The sequence below is a fragment of the Drosophila melanogaster genome, chromosome 2R (assembly GCF_000001215.4).
Source record: "Drosophila melanogaster chromosome 2R".
NCBI lineage: Eukaryota > Metazoa > Arthropoda > Insecta > Diptera > Drosophilidae > Drosophila > Drosophila melanogaster.
In genome coordinates, this window is record NT_033778.4 from 16,324,808 (window position 1) to 16,344,194 (window position 19,387).

Below are 19,387 nucleotides of genomic sequence, written 5' to 3' on the forward strand. Positions count from 1 at the left end.
AAGTTGGGAATGTCTTTCTTTCTTTATAATTATTTACAAGGATGGCTTAATTGCACCTTATATAACGCAATGACATTTACATGGTTTCATTCGTTTCATTTTTACACATAGTATGCATAACTTTAAAATATTTATATATAGATACTGTATCTCTCTCACGTTTCGCCTACAACTCGGTACACAATTTTCGATTTAGCAATAGGAATTATTGAAAAACTTTACATACGCATAGAATATTATTGTTCTCATGTGGTAGACTCTCAATCGCTGATGATGGTTTTTCTTTTTTTGGGTTTTTATTGGGTTAACGCACACGCGGGGTTAAACAAACAGGCTCGAGCGGATCTTCTCAGCGATTAATGTATGCAAACAGCGCGCAGATTTTTTTGCTTATAGATTTTCGATCGATATCTCTAGGCAACATTTATATAAATACAATACTTCCGTTGGTTATTAGTTTGTCTTTAGTCGAAACGTACCATAGCATCGGAAATTTGTTAGCACAATTAGCTCCGTGAACGTTTCAGTTTGCGATTTGCGACACCATTTTCGGGCTTAAATTTATTTTGGGCATGTTGTTTGTATGTTGGCTGTTAGTCACGGATACAGATACCAAGTGGTGGAGCATAAGCACGAAACGAGACGAAAATGTTGTAAAACAAAATGTAACTCAAATGTTTATTGTATAGCTACCAAAAAACGAACAAAAAAGGAGAATGCGTGTAAATTTGGCTGCGGGTTAAACACTCTGGTCTTCCATCATGTGATAAACATATATAAGGCATAAGAAAAACATAAAATACTGCTTTGCAAACTGAAGGGGGGACAAAAGAACAATCGGAAAGTTCCACAAGATCTGGGATTATTGCAAAAGTTTTCTTACTTCTTTTTTAAGGACTTATTTCGGTTGATTTGGGCGCGCCTCGATTTCTCGAACCGGAAGTAGATTTGAAACAGATATCGGCAACGCGCAACATAAATAACAACAATAATTAGATAACAATGACTAAAATTATTTAAAGTAATCTATTAATTTTGTTTCATTAGATGTCTGCGAATGGTTCAGCTGATTTTTAAGTTGGTTGTTTTTTTTTTCTTTTGTATTAAAGTGTATTTTGTGTGGCTGGATGTATGCAATGTTGGGGGCGACGGGCGATCTTAGACCTTGGCCTGCTCCACCATATCGATGTTGACCTTGTAGAACACATAGGGGAAGTATTCGGACTGGCCAAAGCCCAGGCCGGGGATGTCTACGTTCTGTGGAGAGAATGGAATGAAATCATGTCAGTTTGGGTGATAATTTTATTAGGTATCGAGTGTAACCCACATCAGCACTGCTGACAGCACCGCCGGCGGAGGCGCCATCCAAGTGACCATACAGCTGGTTGAGCACATCGCGCAGACGCTTCACGCTCTTCTTGTTGGGCTCGATCAAGATGGCCTGGAAGTTAACAGGCAGTCCGTATCTGTGGGTTCACAAATTACATATAAAACATTGCATTATGGCAATAACTTGGTGATATACCTCAGCACGGATTCCACAAACACGCGCAGCGCCTTGACGTGGATGAGGGCGCAGAAGGCCTCGCTGAAGTTCACCTTCAGCCAACGAACCAAAGGACCCTGCAATGGATTCGAGATTAGAACAGATTTCCAATGGCACACGCTCTCAGTGGGCTACACACAAACTGCTTCTTCTTGTCCGTCATCAGCTTGGTCATCTCGTTCTTGCCGGCAGCCAGCTCCTCCTCGTTGTACACAAAGTCGCGCACAATGAACTTGCGCTCGCGGGCATGCAGCTTAAACTCCTCGGCAACCTTCTTGAAGAGCGTCACGTTGAACAGGCAGTAGTCGGCGTCCTCCTGGATGAGCTGCGACGAGCGGGGCACGATCATGTCGGTGATCTTCTCGTAGTTGGTCAGCCAGTCATTAGCCATGACCCTGTGCGTGAAGTTATGATAAATATCATCAGTTTATAATGGAATAGTATGTATGTCACTCACTTGGGTACAATGACCAGCAGGGTGGTCAGGTACTCCGAGTCCAGGATGAAGTGCTCCTTCTTGACCAAATCAGCCAGATTCCTGGTCAGCAGACTGCCACTACAAAGCGCGGAGTATTATATGAATATCTATAATGTTAAAATACTTATTTATCGTCACTTACGTCTTCTTCTTTTCCAGATTCTGCAGATTTCCCTTGAGGTTGTTATAGGCCTGCGACTTGGTCTTCAAATCGCCATCGATCTGACCGATCTGCTTGGAGATAATGTCGGCGATGTTGCGCAGCGACTGCTTGATCGGATACTTGGCCATGTCCCATTGGAAGCGGGTCAAGTACTGGGGTAGTTCGGCTATTGATGATCGATGCAATGGAATATCGGTATTAGTTAAATCTGACTGGCACGAAATACGCTAATTTTCTTAGTTGACTAGCTGAACAAACTGGTTGTTCAATTAATGTTTAAGTACAAAACGAAATTGAAAAAAATACATAGTAATTGTAATTGATCTAAAAATCGTATTGAATTAGTTTGAAGGAAACTAGGCTCGAAAGCTATTTTAAATTAGAGTTATACAAGTATAAGTAAAGTAAATAAGGTAACTGAAAAATGCTGATTAGTTAGTTATTACGCACATATAAATGACATTAATTTACTCAGACACACAGGCACACACATACACACACACACGTACAGGATACACATAAGGATTATATTAACAAGGAACATTGAATAACTATAAATTTTAGGATGCATTTACATAGGCTACGGGGATAACGAGGAATTTTGGACTACGCATATTAGTCGCAATTGGAAATACCTTGCGTGTCATACGGCACAACACGTTAGCTGGATTTTGAAAACATAATGCTGTGTGATAAGTATATATATATGTATATAGACACTCAAGATACGAAAGTATAATGCGAAAACAAAGCGAACAGGAACTCAGAGATTGATCAACATTTGGCGCTGGGCAAAGCCGCAGTTTTAGAAATTATTATCGTGATTTTTATTTTTGTTTTTGAGGTGACATAGCTGACTGAGTAGTATATAGCTTAATGGGAATCGGCGTTAGTCGTGGCTGTAATGATGTGGAGCGCAGAACAACATTTGGTGATTTGGTGAGCGTACACTGAAAGAACAACATAATCGCTTTTTCACTTTTACACTGGTACAAATAATCAACAGATCCGTGTGTTCATATACACTGAAATATTCATAGTCAAATCGCGGGAAAGCAAAACGAAAGCGCAAACAAAAGGCGTTTGCAAATACCACAGAGAAAGTAGAGAAAGGCAAATCAAAAGTGGCGAAAGAAGGAAGAACTTCGATACGATCACTGGGAGAAATATTTGCGTTAACAAAAAGATCGAAACTGAAACGGAAACGGAAACGGGAACTCGTCTGCGTTTGCAGTTAACTCCCGACAGTGGACGACGATCAAAGAAGGTGGAGTGGTTCAGATAGGTGGTGGTGTCGGGAAACATCAAGTTGCTCAAGAAACAATAAGGAGAAATCAGAATCAGATCAGATCATAATCAGAGAAAATAATGATGAACTAAAAGGAAACGAAAGGAAACGGAAACGGAAGAGCAACGGTAACATCAACATGTACACACATAGTAGGTATATATGTCAACGTCGAGATCAAGAGATCTGCATAGACGATATATGTAACTAGAAGAGGGATTGGGTCGGTTCGGTTCGAATGGGAACGAGACCAACCCGGGGCATGCTAACCTGGACTCAGCGGAAACTCGGGCGGCTCGGCGGGATCCGTGTCCGGACTGGATCGCCCCTGGCTACTACTGCCACAACAACTACTCACTGGAGACGATCTATGTGTTGGTGTTAAATTAAATCCATTGTTTATATTTAATTGACTCGGTGTAGAACGTTTGCTATAAATTTGATCGGCAAGAGAATTGAAGAAAGAGCGATAACTAGAGCGCGGTGTGGTCGATGCTTGATGCCAAAATGTCATTGCTTTGGATAGGTGTTGGTTTTGGTATTGATTGTGGTTCTGTGGGGTCAGTGGTGTTGCATGTTGCTGTGTCGTCTGTTGGTGTTGCAGCTGTGCTGTCTCGTGTTGCTGTTGTGCACTGTCAATGTGAATTGCGAGTGGCGAAATGACGATGGTGATGGTGATCATGGGGTGGTCAAATGCGAATGTGTGCGATGGTCGATGGGGAGTGATTTAAAAAAGAAATACATTATTATTGCACTTGACTCGGTTCTTGGTTCTTAATCAACTCAAACATATATGGATTTTCTGGGTTTCATATTGCTGGTGTGGTGTGGTGTTTGGTTTGGTTTTTTAGTTTTTGGATGAGGGCAGGCAAAGCGGGTGCGCCATTGTTTTCAGTGTGTGTGGTGTTGTATCTTGTGTTTTTACAGCGTGTTTGGTGTAAGGCTTTTGTATAAGTTGGGTGGTGGTTGTGGAGGTGGTGTTCATTTGGCTTAGCTTTAGCGGGATGACAGCGGGTGACTGGCTTTTATATTCTGGTTTTTGTTGGGTTTTTTTTTTTCTTTTTATTTTTTTTTGTCTGGGGTGCTGGCGATTTGGCAACGTTCTACAAAGTAGGTAATGCGATGATAAGATACCTGCTCTTCTTAGAGTTACGCTTGGGCTTATTGAACCACCAGTCGAAGGCGTCCGACAGATCGGACTGCACACTGTGCGGACTCTTGGGGTCCTCGTCCGTTTCCCCATCTTCGTGGGCATTTGACGCATCGCCCTCGTCCTCCGACATGGACTTTTGTACGGGCGACTGCAGCGGATTGGTATGCGGTTGCTGATGCGGATGCGAATGATGATGCTGCGGCTGCTGCGTGGCCAAATGCAGCTGGCTCACATGGCTGCCGCTGCGGAAGCTGAGCTTGTTATTGTTGATGCTGCAAGTGTTGTTATTCAGCCGCTTGCTGTTAGAGCGGGACATGCTGCTGTGTACCGAGCTGCTGGTCGTGGGCGCCGACGTGGAGAAGTATGCCGAGGAGCAGAGCGTCGAGCAGGAGGCGGGCCCCCCTCCACCTCCACCGCCGGAGGAGTTGGATGCAGCTGCAGCGGCTGCGGCACTGGTGCTCGGGCCATTGCCCAAACCGCTACCAGTGGCTATCGCCGCCACCGTGGACAGTGCACACCGTGTGGCACTGAGCATGGAGGAGGCAGTCTGGGAGTAGCACTCATCCGCCAGTAGCGTGCTGGCCGTGGCACTTGTGCTGGGCGGGGCACAGGCGAAGCACTCATCGCACGGACAGACGTCAAACTCCGGCTCCGGCTCGTGACTCGTGGACAGGTTAGTTAGGCTACCGCCGGTTAAGGATCCAGGCGCAAGGACATCGCAGGCACAGGCAGGCGGAAGATGGGGTGGTGCAGACGCAGGCGCAGGAGGAGTGGCGGGAGAACAGGTGGCTGCGGATTTACCCTTGAGATCCTGCGGCAGCTGGTGGTGATGGTGGTGGTGATGGTAGTGTTGGGGTTTGTTTTGGTGGTGCGTGTGCTGGTGTTTTCGCTGGTGTCGCAGACTGAGATGCTTGATGCGCTGGTGGTGGCGACACGGCATGCTGTCGTCAGGTGGCCCAGGACCTGCATCCGCGCAAGATTCGTTCGGGGTTCGCGTGCCGGAATTTGGGGCGGTTCACAGGATTCATTCGGATGGCGATCGGGTTTCGGTTTTGAGATGATGTTTTGGTGTCGTTTTTGATTTGTTGTTGGCGATTCGATTACCGATACAGACAATACAACACAAGGCATTTAGATTCGGTTGCAGACTTAGTCTTAGCTAGGGTTTCCCTTCCGATTGGTTCGGCTCAATTTCCGGGCGGGACGGTCGAAATAAATTATAAGTAAAACTATGTAGCATACATTTAGGGGCTAAACCTCACGCTCTGCCTATCTACTATCACGATCAACTGCTATCATAACTCTAAAACCGAAGAAATCTGGGTAATCATCGTTACGATCGTTACGATCCATCAACCAAAAGCAAAACCAAAATTATACTTATCGTTTGTAAATATCGTATAAATAAATAAGGGAAATCATATGGGAAAAATGTAATTAACTTGAAACTCATGTGTGCTTATTGGGTTTTGGTTTTTTTTTTTGAAATATGTATATATGTGTGCGAAAAGGAAACGGAAGTGAATGGCATCCCATGAACAACAGTGGAACAAAAAATATGTAATTGGGGGAATTCAGTGATCCCAGGGCTGATAGATGTTTGCGTCTCATTTTGTGCTTTCATTTTGGGCGTTTTCTGGTACTCGATTATTTTGTTTGCAGTGTAAAAGCGTTTCTTTGTCGATTTTTTTTGTGTGCTCCACACTTTACCAATTAGCTCTAATTGCGAGTATCTCCCATCTTTCCCAATTAGCGAATTGCGGTGGATGTGAAAGGCGTATGAACAGGTGCAGAGGTACACACACACAGACACACTGACTCCCGCCCACCCACACGCACGCACACACACACACTCGTTCGGCGGAAAAAGGTCCTTTGAGGTGCATCTCCGCACTTTGGCTGTGTGTGTGAGTGGGTTTTTCGGGTGAAAAATGGTACAGAAAGAAGCGTTTTTCCAAGCGATTCGATGCAGGTGAGGAAATGAGACAACACAGATACACACACGCACACACACTGCAATCAGGCACACACGCGCACACACACAGACAACAATTACAACAGTCTATATAGTTAAAACATATATGTACAGTACAAAAGTCGGGCAACTTTAAGACGCTCGCACTTACAAAGTTATTTATACAAATCATAGTACATGTAAACTCGAAATAAAAATTAAGAAATATGTATGAGGGAACGACACTCGCGCAAAAGTTCATAGTCAAGTATTTATATATATATAGATTTTTATATATGCAGTTTATGGTTCTATATCTTTACAAATTAGCTTTCCTTCGTCTTCATTGTATCTTTTTTATCGTTCTATTTTTTTTTGCGGTGAATGATTTAAAAACTAATGGGCTTTCAAATGACGGAAAACCACAAATAACTTGTCCAACTCAATTGTATTGAAAACCGAAAAGAAACGTACAACAATTCATGTAAAATATACAAAGTGTTCACTGTACTCCTTCAGCGTGTGTGAATGAGTGTATTTCTATTGTTTGTCATGGTTTTTGATATATTATATATGTATATATTTTATTTTCAGGGGCGACCTTCGACCAACGCAATGGAGTAGTTGACCGGGGACTTGGGCGCCCTTGAATGGGGCCAAAAATACGCTGGTGTGTGTGTGTATCTGTGTGTGTTGTTTAGCTGGCATAGTATAGAATAGTTTTAGATTTATATAGTGTGTGAGTTCGGTGCGCATTAAATTGTACAACAAACGCAACACAAAATAAACAACGCAAATTCCCATTCGGCTAATTTCAACATTTCTTTTTTCTCTTCGTTACAATTTCAACTATTTTGTAGTTTTTTTTTTTTGGTCCGCAAAGTTAAATTCCATTGTTGTTTGATGGCACTGTATCTTTTTAGATCAACTTGAGTTAGATGCCTACGAAATATCCTTATTTTTTTCAGTGGTGATGATTGTGCGCATGAGTTCAATAGAAATCAAAAGATAACGTAAACGAAACGGATCAAATCAAAAATCAAAAGAAACCCAGGAGTGTAAAGGAAAATAAATGTTAGAGAACGAAAAAATTAAAAAGGCCTAGAAACTAGAAACTCGAACCAAATATATGTAGCGCCGAAGGGCTTCGGCTGAAAATCGATTAGTTTTTAAATCTGTTTCTCGCATAATCTTGAACTACTGGAAGGGTATATTAAAGTCATGATTGAAATAGACGGTATTCGTGTTAGTCAGGTTGGGCTTTTCTCACATAGAGACATAGATAGATCAAAACATTCCATAGTAACCGAGTTCTTTGCAGCCCCTCGATGGCTGGGAAAGGTGGATTTCGATTAAGGTCTCACTTTTGTTTGTTAGTTAGTACAGAATAGTTGTGGGTAAACAATAGATATGGGCAATACACATGGTACGATTATATCTGAGCATTCCGATTCAAAAGTGACTACGGTCAGAAGAACTGCTTAGAAATAACTAAAGAACCAAAACGATATAGATTCGTGACTCGGGACAGGCATCACCTAACCACGTCAACTAAAACTAAACTAAACTAAACTAAACGGAACTAAGCTAAGCTAGACTAAGCTAGGCTAATACAACTTAAGTGGTGGCAGGCAGACGACTTACTGTTGTTGGCCATCAGGTTCTCGTGCAGCTTGTCCCGCTGATCCTCGAGCACCTCGCCCAGATAGTTGGCCACCTTGCGGGTGATCTGCTCCACATAGGTGTCCAGTTTGCCCAGATCGTCGGAGAGGCCCACCAGTTGGTCGAGGGTGCCCACCTTTAAAGATTTAATAATAGTGGTTAGATGTTGGTATGAATACACACAAATATATTGCACTTCAGTTACGTAACTATACAATAAACTTACCTTAAGATCTGGAATATGGAACTTGTAGTTATTGCACAGGTTGTGTTGCTTGCTGGTCAGATTGTTCATCGTGTCGTACGTCTGCTGGCAGGTCTTGTCGCCAGGGGCCGAGATAATCCAGTATTCCGACATCATCTTGATGGCTATTCGAGGGGTAAAAATGAAAAGTCGGGGAGTGAGTAAAAGCCGGAGTCAATTTGTCTGTGACCTTGCTAAATCGATTACCCCCTCCTAATTTATGTAACTTCTCCTATCGATTGAATGACTCGAAAGTTTCTGCTGATGAAAATTTAATTAACACTGTCCATCGGGCAAGTGAATCGTCCATTTACGTATATGTGATCGAGCCCTGAAAAGTGCACTTTCCTCAGACAAAGGAACCATTTCCCCGAATGGAACCATCACAACCCCAAACTCTGGCGCCAGACAGTCCAGCGCCAGTTTGTCTATGTTGCGATGGTATATATGTACATGTGTACACTGTACAGGCCTCGTTGCTTACACAAACACTTGATCCTAGCACTCCTTGCGTCTCAACAGAATGGTTAGGAACTTTCCCACCAGGTTTTTTGGCATTTTTCCCTGGCCGTCGTTCGTTTTTTTTTTTTGTTGGGCTTTTCCTCTACTCCGTTTGTTTTTCCTACTTTCTCCGGTTGTGCCACATGCTGACGTGCTTCTATGTCGGGGGTTCGTTGCCGAATGAACGGCTGGCCTAACGACCAGATGCCATGGAAGTCGAAAAAGCCAACGGCCGAAGTATCTGCGATCCGGTTCGTCAGCCGAACACGAATCCGTCCGGTTGTGATGACGAAGCCGCACGAAGGGCACGGAAGGCAGGAAAGGAAAAAGGCGCCATGGCCCAAAACCAAAACGAGTGCTCAATTTGGGCAAGTGTCGCTGACTCCTAGCGTCGCTACTACTCTGTTTGCTCCTGCCACAGGGCGTATGAGTAATCACACAGCAAACGCCACGAGATATAAATCTAACTTTACCCAATTTCGGCCTATGGTCGGCACTGTTATTACATAACCACCATGATGGCCTTCACAAAGAGACACGAAAACAAAACATGAGCCCAAGGAGTGACAACAGCCCAGCTCCCCGGCTCCGTCTCCAGATCCGCCTTCCTCCTCCTGCCCCATCAAAAGTCAAGGCAGTGCATTGTCCTCGCCCAGGAAGTGTCGGGAGTAGCAACAAGGACAACAACTGGAGGGGGCGGGAGTGACAACAGCAACAATCCTGGCAACAGACAACGAGGAATGGTGGTAAGTGGGATACGGAAACACGCAAAGAAAAAATATCACCCGAGGCTATAAAATATAATTTGGCATCTAAATGAAGGTTAAGAATGACATAACCAGGTGATCAGTCAAATTAGAAGTTCATTTTTGCAAGATCACTTGGTACATGTATTAAAAATATATTTACATATATGCTCAAATCGCAGATAAACATTATTGTATAAGTATATATATTTTTCAATATATCCTTTTCAGCGGAATCAAACGTCCACATGCTTTTCAAACTGAATCTCCATATTATGATTCATGACATGTAAAATGATACGAAATTGATATGTGAATGTTATTATCTAATTTATCTAGATATAAAAGTTCAGATTTTAGTAATGGCTGTGTGTAATGATCTAATGGCGGAATGTAGCTCATGATAATTAACCACTCATGTTTAGGCTGTAACATATGCTTGATATACTCCATAATGTGACTTGCAGAATAGCAATGACAGAGAACTTAGCACGTTTTGTTTCCAGTGCACAACTACGTACGTATGTTTATTTTTAGCAACGAAAGTCAAGTTGCTGCGGGCCAAAAGGGAAGCACATATAGAGATATAGTTAGATATATGGATAGATAGGGAGGACGACGAGCAGGAGTTACCGACTGTTATGCTGCCATGTTCATGTTGAACTGATGACGTGGATTGGACCGAGTCCAAGGGAAATGCGAGGATAAAGGACAGAGGGACGATGAGCGGAGGGCTCCAGCCAACGCGTCGCCAGGCGAATGGAGACAGTCTGACTGGCCAACGGCTGGCGCTAATGGAGAGGGCCTGGGGTCCAGGTCCTAATCCATATCCCGATTCCAAGCCCATACCCATATCCAAATCTAGATACACATCCAGTTGGGGTAGTCCAAATCCAATACAGGAAATTGCAGCGACGAAAACAAAAGACAATAAAAAATGGAACAAAGGAGGAAAACAAAGTTTTGACGATATCCTCGCCGCAGTGGGTGTGCGCCCAAATTAATTAATAATAATGTGCTTGCCGGGGGGTGGAATGTGGGTGGGTGGCTGGCACCGGCTTGGTGAAAGTGGGTGGCTCGGGAGACCTTGCACACAGACATACAGATAAGCACGCGCTGGAATTCCAGCAGCTGTTTGGCCATTTGAATTTCCGCCTTATTGGCCGTGTTTGAGTTTTGCCTACAGTTTCGTAGAGTATATATATCATGTATAATATGTGCTTGGTTTTCATCAAGGTCCTTGTTGCACGCAATACGATTATTTATTAATCCTCGTGCAGCGCATCAAAGTGTATTTGCTTGTTTTCGCACAACACGATCTATTAATCAGCGAAATACGTGCCTTATGGCAAAATAACCGAAAAGTATTTCAATTTTTAAACAACATTTTCCAACTTTTTTTGTTTACCCAAAGAGCGAAAGAGAATTTTGTGTTCTCTTTCAATTTTCAAAGCGCCTATTGCGCTCTTTTCACCACTCGCTGTGGTGAGTTGCTCTCGCAATGTCAGCTGTTCGTTGACAGTCACATGACAGTTTTTCGATCGATAATTTTCCGCTGCTCACGGGTTTTTCATTTAAGCACAAAAACCAAAACACTTTTCGCACATTTTCCCGACTCCCCGCCCCCAGCCCACACGATCATCAGCTGGATATTTCCAGATACATCCGCAGACCTCGCGGCAATCTGCCGTCGAACGAAACGCAACAAACTGGCGAACTCTTTTTTTCAGGGTCACACTGCTTCGACAAAAAATCATAGCCACATTGCAAAAACTAATTTTCTCACTATCTTCAATAATCTACAAGAGATTTGCGCACTTTTCCTGGTCAGCAGACCTACTGCGATGTAGTAATCGGTCTTTTTTTTCGGCGGGGGGTAACTTTTGCACTTTTCACGGCGACGTGGAAAACCCGCCGAATTAACTATTTCTTACGGTTGGCACTTACTTTTCAGCGAATATGGTTGATTGTAAACGAAGCAGGTGTGCTTTTTGTGCTATTTGAAAACAGCAAGTGCGTTTTTCTTTGCCAAAAAATCAGCGCAAATCGACCGCCGCCACCCACAAATGCGAACGAAATTGTGTGGTGAGAAAAGCGCTGGCGAAAAAAGTGACAGTTCACAATGCCCACGAGATTCACGTGATGGCGCCAGTGTTGCTTAGCCAGCGAGCCAAACAGCTGACTCCGCCAGCAGCTGTTCCAGCGCCGCGCGCTCTCCAACACTGCCTGCGGCTAAGGTGCCGCAGTTTCATTGCTTAATTTTATTCCAGATTAGTTTAGTTTAAAACATATCGCCCGCCCTGGACCATTAATATTAGCAAGTAAGTTGATTGCGAGTGCGAGTACTGTTCGTGCTGCGCTGGATGAGGGCTGTGGGCGTGGCAGGTGGTCAGTTTGGGCGCTGATGTAACCAGAAGTCGGAGGAACATAATATGTGTGCAATTAGAATTGGTTATTGTAAATTGGGAAAAGCTGTTTCACAGTGTTTTTCCAGCCGTGTGTAATAGTGTAGATTTAAAAATTATCAACATCCAGTGATATGTGTCACCTCATAGATCAGTTTCATAATCCTGACCCCTAAACTATGCTTATCTCCCGGCTCTCAAATACACGTGTATTTCTATCGGGAACATCCCGACCTTTGACCTCCTCCTCCTCCTCCTCCTCCACCTCCGCACCCTCCTGCAGCCGAAAAAGAAAAGAATGACTCAAGAGCAATCAATTAGCCAAGTGCGCAGCAGTTCCAGGAAATGTTTATTCAAATATTTCCCAATTCCGAAGTGCTAAAAATAAGCCCACAAAACCACAACAGTGCCCCGTTCCCTTCCCTTCGATGACTCCTTTTCCGCATAAACAGCGCATCAATTTCCATTCTTAAATCCACGGGCTGCTTAGGAACACCGGGTGAGCTGTATTCCACGCAGGCACTCGAGGAATTAATGACTTAAATCACTTAAATTGCTTGAAATTAGAGTTTCATGACTTTGGATAATGATTCATACTCTTTTGCACAATAGGACAAAGTATTCTCTTATTTGTTAATTTTACTTACTTTAACTAAACTGTATTAATTAACTTAAGTACGACTCAAGTAATATCACAACTACTTAAAGTAGTCTTGTTATTATCTTACTTTAAGTGATTTCTGTAGAATATTTTATCAATTACCAATTGTGTTCAGGTGATTTGAAATCACGTTTCAAGATAGTGTTCAGAAAAGATGATAATCCAATTTAAGTTATACCAGTAGGAAAATTAGTAGAACTCAAATTATAAATAATTTTCTATTAATAATTCCTAAGGGCACGTCTTAAGTAATTAATCGGAGAAAAGCTATTGGAAGTCACTTCCCAGTTTTTGTCACTGAAATGGACAGAGTGTCACATCTTATTCGGTGGCATTTTTAAGGAAGCCGCTTTGTTTCGGCCTTATCAGCGATGGACAGCCTTTGATCTTTACCCCATCGCAAAAGGCCACGACTATCGATGTGCATATCTATATAGTCTGGCGGCTTCTTAGTCCCCGACGATTGTGTTTCGTGCTCGCTGGCCGTATCTAAGCGATAAATATTTCCCGTAATTATGCACGATCGCTATTTGTTCGCCGAGCGCTTTCAGCAATTGGCATTGACTTACAGCGCCTATTCTCGCCTCTGTGTTTGCTCGGTGGCTAGGTGGCTTCGTTGGCTAGGTGTCTGCTTCTCCACTGCCAATTCCGTCGTCATGGTCATATTCATATGCCAGTGCAGCGCCTCCAGTGCCGTCAGTCCGCGGAGAGATCCGATCGAGTGAGCTTCGCGCTACCCAGCCTTTTTTCACAAATCCACAAAGTTCCGGGCCGAAAAGTGAAAATCTATAGTCAATAGGCCAGTAGTCGCAGGTGCTAAACGTAACGGTAAATATGTCAACCGCTTTTCGGGTTTGGGCCACACTCGCACCTCTTATCGGTTATACAATATGGACGCGTGTGATTGAGGGAGAGTGGTGGTTGGTGCTTAGTGCTTGGTGGGCATGACCCACTTATGGGTGAAGACGCTCCCAGCCTGTCCCACAATGCTCCACCGAGCAAAATTCCATTCTATTTCGATAGGAAATCATAATATTTCGATCATCATTTTGATTTAATTATAATTTGCGCCTAACTGAAATTAAAATGTGTGAAAATGTAGAGAAGTTTCAGGGGAAGCGGTTTTGAAAAAAGAGTTATTGTGTTAAAGTAATCATTTTTGTAGCTTGTTCTCTGACAAAAAAAGTTTAAAAGAAATGATTATCTATTGTAAATAAATGTAATCATAAATTCTCTGCGTGTAGCCACAGCATCCACGCCCCTGTCCCTTTGGCTCTTTGGGCTTGTCTTGTTGGCTTACATTTATTGCGATGCGTGTGTTTTGGCTTACTTCACAGCGGTTTAGTGTTCTCTTTTGTGGAGCTCGCCTGAGCGGGGGAAACTTTCTCCGCTCCGGCGGCTCTCTCTCCCTCTCTCTCTCTCTCTCTACACGCTCAGTTTCTCAGCCAGGGAAATCAGTTGGCCCCCAAGACGGGGGCCTCTGGCTGGCAGACTTTGATGACTTCTTCAGCCGCAGCCAAAGTCACTGGCTTACACACGTCCAACGCAGCTCGAGCGTGCAACAGGTTGTCTCTGCCCTCGTCCAATTTGTAAGCATTATAAATACGCCGTGATTGCGCGGGGAGAAAGTTTCCCAATGCCAATTGGCAGTGGAATTCGGGCCACATCGAGAACTCTGCTTAAATTAAATTAAACAAGGCCTTAGCTCCCAACATCATGAAGCAATTTCGAAACGCAAATAGTGATTGTTATAGTTGTTAATAACAAAGATATTGAATTAAATATTTACTCTCATGCCAAAGCTCCCACTAAAAGTATACAAATTGTCTCTCTTACAGAGCTCAGGATTAAATAGATAACCGGATACAATCATGGCATCCCACTGGCCCGAGAACGTTGGCATACGCGCCATCGAGATTCTCTTCCCCTCCCAGTACGTGGACCAAACGGAGCTGGAGACCTTCGATGGTGCCTCCGCGGGCAAGTACACAATTGGCCTGGGCCAGGCCAAGATGGGCTTCTGCTCGGACCGCGAGGATGTCAACTCTCTCTGCCTGACGGTTGTGAGCCGCCTGCTGGAGCGGCAACATGTGAAGCACTCGGAGATCGGACGACTGGAGGTGGGCACCGAGACCATTGTGGACAAGTCGAAGTCGGTGAAGTCCGTGCTGATGCAGCTGTTCGCCGAGAGCGGGAACACGGACATCGAGGGCATCGACACCACGAACGCCTGTTACGGCGGCACGGCGGCGCTCTTCAATGCCGTCAATTGGGTGGAATCTTCTAGCTGGGACGGCCGCCTGGCTTTGGCCGTTTGTGCTGATATCGCCGTGTACGCCAAGGGTGCAGCGCGCCCAACTGGTGGTGCGGGTGCTGTGGCTATGCTGGTGGGTCCAAATGCGCCGCTTATCCTCGATCGTGGACTACGCGCAACGCACATGGAGCACGCCTACGACTTTTACAAGCCGGACCTCAGCTCCGAATACCCAACGGTAGATGGAAAGCTCTCTATTCAGTGCTACCTTTCTGCTCTGGACACCTGCTACAGGCTGTATCGCAAGAAGTTCGACCAGCAGCAGAAGGATACTTCCAAGCAGCCGGCCAGCCTGAGCACCTTCGATGCTATCCTATTCCACACACCGTTCTGCAAGTTGGTGCAAAAATCTGTGGGTCGCCTGAGCTTCAACGATTTCCTGCTGAGCAGTGAGGAGGAGCGAACGAAGCAGTTTCCCGACCTGGAACGTTTTAATACCGCTACCCTGGAGAGCACCTACTTTGATCGCGATGTGGAGAAGGCCTTCATGACGCAGTCCGCCAACATCTTTGCCAGCAAGACCAAGAAATCGCTGCTGCTGGCCAACCAAGTGGGCAATATGTACACACCCTCGGTGTACTCCGGTTTGGTGTCTCTGTTGATTAGCGGACCAGCCCAGGAGCTGGTGGGAAAGCGCATTGGTTTGTTCTCCTACGGATCCGGACTGGCTGCTTCCATGTACTCGATCAGCGTGACCCAGGATGCAGCTGCTTTCGAAAAGTTCGTCTCGCAGCTGGACTACGTGCAGCCGTTGCTGAATTCACGGGAGAAGGTTGCGCCCGAGCAGTTCTCCGCGCTGATGGAGGTGCGGGAGAAGAACAACCATGCGGCGCCCTACACGCCAACGGGCAGCATCTCCGCACTGTTTCCCGGCACCTACTACCTGAAGGACGTGGATGCGCTGCATAGACGCACCTACGAGCGCACACCGACCATCAGCAATGGGGTGCACTAACCCCGGGCTATGGTTCCTTCGGTTTGGTTTCGGTTTCGCCTACAACTTGACAATAACTCTAACTCTCTCGACCAAACCCATGTAAGCAGTAGCTGTAGATGGTATCTATTTATAACTGGTATGATCCCGAGGGGTCGCTATCCTTTTTGCTCTTATTCGGGTCCTTGTCGCGTATATAGTACTACACTTCTTATTTATACAAGCTTGCGAATTAACTCTTTCATCCAGTCAGACCTTATTTATATCATGGAACAAGTCTTAACTAGCGTCGGTACTGCAATCTATGCCTATAATTGTACAATACTTATACCTGTGTGTAATGCACACAATCAATTGTTTAATAAACAATAAAAATCAACAAAGTCAAACTCTTCAGTGATTACCTGGTATTTATTGTCGGAATTAACTTATTACACAGATCATCGATGCAACGTCAATGGACAATGTGGAAATAGTGTGTATATAAGAGCATATTCGATTTGATGGCAGCGGCTGATTTGCATATCTTGGGCTTACAACGCTGTAAACTTGTAGAAAGTTACGCCTGGGGGAGGGGAAAATGAAGTAAGTCAGGGCTAGTTAGTGTTTTGCAACGGATTTTACCATTGGGATTGACGCGTGTGATGAACTGACTCTCAGACTGGAAGACGCCCAACTTGCTGCTGGCATCGTACAGATCCTGCACATTATAACCCTTGGGATTCGTCAATCCGAGCTCCTTGACCGTGAAGGGGATCCTGTAGGGAGCGCCATCATCTCGGCGACTGACAAAGGCGACAGCATAGGAGTGATGTCCACTCTTGGTTACTGGCGTAATGGGACGCTTCCAGACTTCGATTTGGTTGCGGGACAAAACACGGCGCCCCTGGATGCCCAGCTCATCCTGGTCCACAGCAATAACCGCACTGCAAATAACAAAAGTTTACCAATAAGTCCAAGAAGATAAGATATCGAAGCTTAACCAACCGATTCTGGAGTATAGCCTTGATCTCGGGACGCACTGCAGCCAGATCATTGGACATAATTAGAGGAGCTGCCATAATGGCCCAAATCGCCATCTGCAGCTTGCTTTGATCGTAGCTCAAGCCGTAGTTTCCCAGCAGCAGCATATCTGGATCGTTCCAATGTCCTGGTCCGCCATGCGGCTGAATCCTGTCCTGATTCTTGGCAAAGTAGTCAATGATCTGCATAAGGGACTCGAGCGAGTCTTCGATGTCGTCCCAGTTGCGCCACAGATTACAGTGCTGCTTGAGTGACTCATAATCGGGCATTTCTCCTGCATCCTCCTGATACGCGGGCCAACTGCAGGAGTATACCATCGGTCGACCAGTTTCATTGAGCAGGCGTCCGAACTCCGGATAGCCCGAGGCCATGTCGCTGATATTGGCATAACAGCCGTCCAGCTTCACGTAGTCCACATCCCAATCCGCAAAGGTTTGGGCGTCCAGCTTCATATGCTTGATCACTCCGGGATAGCCAGCGCAGGTGTTGGTGCCGTAATCCTGATACAAGCCAAACTTCAGACCCTGGTTGTGGATCTGCAATTCATTCGTGTTAGTTTGGCAGCCTTGAGGGCTAGAGTTATATATTAGAAATTACATGATCGGATAAAGCATTTAGGCCGTTGGGAAAGCGCTTTCTGTCCGGAACCAGCTTCTGGGTATCGTTGTCGCGATTCTTCTCCAGCCAGCAGTCATCTATGATGACGTACTCGTAGCCAGCATCCGCATATCCTTCAGAAACCAGGAGATCCGCATGTCTTTGGAAAAGTTTTTCACTGAAACAGGTGAAATGAACAAGAAGTAAAGGAACATTTGAGGATCTGAGTTGGGTTTGGGTATTAACCTGATGCACTCATCCGGATACAGTTTACAGTCGGTGATGCAACGGAATCTGTAAGTAAGACATGGGTAATCAAAAATTCAGAGAATCTTTAAATAGACTATAGTTATATCAGTAGTGTTAGTTATATCAGCAATGAAATAAACAAAAGCGTTATTGCAGCGTAGCGTGTAGAGTTCATGCCAAGGCCTAATTTTTACTAACTATTAAAGTTTATTTATTTTAAATGTTAGACGTAATGATAATTCTTTATGATCTAATCTAGTTGCTGGTAAATATTTCTTACCGCTCCCAGGACATCCAGCCCATAGGTGGCCTAAAATCGACAGAATTTCAATTAAGTGGCCTAGAATCCAATCAAAATTTAATACTCACTTTAGTGCCAGGCCATTATCGAGGCCCATGGATAATTGCAGAACCTGCAGCAGAAGAATCCCGCCCAGAAAGACGCCCCACGTTCCGTACATGGCGAGCTAGTGGCACCGACTGAATCCTGGCCTTTGGGCACCCAGGGAATTTATATTCTCCAGCGGGCGGCACTCCAGATAACTCTGTTTGGCAGGGGCACCTGAGGAGCTGGAGGTAGGGGAATGGCACCTGAAGAGCTGACAGAAGGTTAGTGGCTAATTGCTATTGCAGCGGAGTACTCCCATCGACTGATTGGTGTTCGCCGGGTGGCGCAAACAGCGGGCTTTCTCGATTGCAGGAGGAGCCGGAGCCCCTTATCACGCCAAGTTCACAGCGATCACAGGGAGCAAATAGAGAAAATCGAGGAGAGACCGAGAACAGGGGCTTTTGATTCTGATATGCTTTTGTTGTTCAATTCTGGCGCTGCTTGCCAGCTACACTGGTCAACAAAGTTGGGGAAATAGTTGGAAGCATAGTAGACTAGAGCACGGTACTAGTGATGGGAAAACATGTACTAACAAAACATAGGAACTATGGTCTTTTATTAGAAAATTTTGATCTGGTTTTTAAGAATAATTTAAAATTTCTGTTTTTGAGGATCAGATCTCAGATCTTATGAAAATCTTAAAAAGAATCTTATTACAAAAAAAAAAAAAACCGAAGGTCAAAGACAAGCTCTAATTGTTGTACCGCATTACGTTTGTACCTTAGGTAATTTTTCTAATTTTGTGGCTGGCAGCTCTGAAGAGAACCTACACAGGTACGCAGAACGAACCTTCTGATAGGAAGCACACATGTGTTTAGCTGATTTAGCAAAATGCAATTACTGAACTGAGTGCCGCTGCACTTTGGGCTTGTAATTGAATTCTTTTGACCCAAATGTTACCTTATCGCCTTTGCACTTACAGATAGCAAAAGATGACTAATTAAAGCCGGTGTTTTGTTATTGATTTTGTTTGTACGATTGACTACGTTTTCTTTCTGAGTTGGTTTTTTTATTTAAGTTGCGCGGAATGATTTGTTCCATGTACGACTAAAACTGGAGCTAAAACATAGCTCTCGACCAG

The 19,387-nt window shown here is 44.6% G+C and overlaps 3 protein-coding genes across 13 annotated transcripts; 1 reads left to right on the forward strand and 2 right to left on the reverse strand.

The window, feature by feature from the left end:
• Positions 1 to 5: 5 nt before the first annotated feature.
• Vha44 (Vacuolar H[+] ATPase 44kD subunit) lies at positions 6 to 11,830 on the reverse strand. 5 transcript variants are annotated; one of them, NM_001144207.2, is made up of 11 exons: positions 11,683 to 11,830; positions 8,471 to 8,613; positions 8,227 to 8,380; positions 4,610 to 5,591; positions 3,746 to 4,107; positions 2,167 to 2,353; positions 2,004 to 2,102; positions 1,686 to 1,941; positions 1,526 to 1,623; positions 1,328 to 1,466; positions 6 to 1,257 (listed from the first exon to the last, which is right to left on the reverse strand). In NM_001144207.2, the coding sequence occupies exons 2-11, from the start codon at positions 8,603 to 8,605 to the stop codon at positions 1,159 to 1,161; spliced, it is 2,511 nt and encodes an 836-aa protein (NP_001137679.1). In that variant the 5' UTR covers positions 8,606 to 8,613; positions 11,683 to 11,830; the 3' UTR covers positions 6 to 1,158. The 5 variants fall into 5 exon arrangements, with proteins under 5 accessions (NP_001137679.1, NP_725565.3, NP_725564.1 ...); NM_166164.5 differs by lacking the exon at positions 11,683 to 11,830 and adding an exon at positions 8,973 to 9,175; NM_166163.3 differs by lacking the exons at positions 3,746 to 4,107; positions 11,683 to 11,830 and adding an exon at positions 8,973 to 9,175 and having other exon boundaries at positions 5,430 to 5,591.
• Hmgs (HMG Coenzyme A synthase) lies at positions 11,283 to 16,435 on the forward strand. Of its 6 annotated transcripts, none has more exons than NM_079972.4 (2): positions 11,283 to 12,056; positions 14,640 to 16,435. In NM_079972.4, exon 2 carries the CDS (start codon positions 14,673 to 14,675, stop codon positions 16,068 to 16,070), a length of 1,398 nt encoding a protein of 465 aa, NP_524711.1. In that variant the 5' UTR covers positions 11,283 to 12,056; positions 14,640 to 14,672; the 3' UTR covers positions 16,071 to 16,435. The 6 variants fall into 6 exon arrangements, with proteins under 6 accessions (NP_524711.1, NP_001286488.1, NP_725568.1 ...); NM_001299559.1 differs by having other exon boundaries at positions 11,953 to 12,056; NM_166167.3 differs by lacking the exon at positions 11,283 to 12,056 and adding an exon at positions 13,495 to 13,629.
• An 8-nt stretch (positions 16,436 to 16,443) lies between these two features.
• On the reverse strand, positions 16,444 to 19,375 carry CG7997 (uncharacterized protein). 2 transcript variants are annotated; one of them, NM_166170.3, is made up of 8 exons: positions 19,227 to 19,375; positions 18,288 to 18,517; positions 18,199 to 18,228; positions 17,916 to 17,963; positions 17,670 to 17,847; positions 17,037 to 17,608; positions 16,674 to 16,975; positions 16,444 to 16,614 (listed from the first exon to the last, which is right to left on the reverse strand). In NM_166170.3, the coding sequence occupies exons 2-8, from the start codon at positions 18,377 to 18,379 to the stop codon at positions 16,583 to 16,585; spliced, it is 1,254 nt and encodes a 417-aa protein (NP_725571.1). In that variant the 5' UTR covers positions 18,380 to 18,517; positions 19,227 to 19,375; the 3' UTR covers positions 16,444 to 16,582. The 2 variants fall into 2 exon arrangements, with proteins under 2 accessions (NP_725571.1, NP_611119.1); NM_137275.4 differs by lacking the exon at positions 19,227 to 19,375 and having other exon boundaries at positions 18,288 to 18,715.
• Positions 19,376 to 19,387: the final 12 nt, after the last annotated feature.

What these genes read in the sequence shown, in the direction of transcription:
- Hmgs (NM_079972.4), top strand. Translation starts at nt 14,673, where the DNA reads ATGGCATCCCACTGGCCCGAGAACGTTGGCATACGCGCCATCGAGATT.
- CG7997 (NM_166170.3), bottom strand. Translation starts at nt 18,379, where the DNA reads ATGTACGGAACGTGGGGCGTCTTTCTGGGCGGGATTCTTCTGCTGCAG. An exon ending in GATAATGGCCTGGCACTAAA is followed by an intron (nt 18,229 to 18,287) that starts GTGAGTATTAAA and finishes TGTCGATTTTAG; the next exon opens with GCCACCTATGGGCTGGATGT. An exon ending in CACACGCGTCAATCCCAATG is followed by an intron (nt 16,615 to 16,673) that starts GTAAAATCCGTT and finishes CCCCTCCCCCAG; the next exon opens with GCGTAACTTTCTACAAGTTT.
- Vha44 (NM_001144207.2), bottom strand. Translation starts at nt 8,605, where the DNA reads ATGATGTCGGAATACTGGATTATCTCGGCCCCTGGCGACAAGACCTGC. An exon ending in AATCTGGAAAAGAAGAAGAC is followed by an intron (nt 2,103 to 2,166) that starts GTAAGTGACGAT and finishes CGCGCTTTGTAG; the next exon opens with TGGCAGTCTGCTGACCAGGA. An exon ending in TTTGTGGAATCCGTGCTGAG is followed by an intron (nt 1,467 to 1,525) that starts GTATATCACCAA and finishes GTGAACCCACAG; the next exon opens with ATACGGACTGCCTGTTAACT.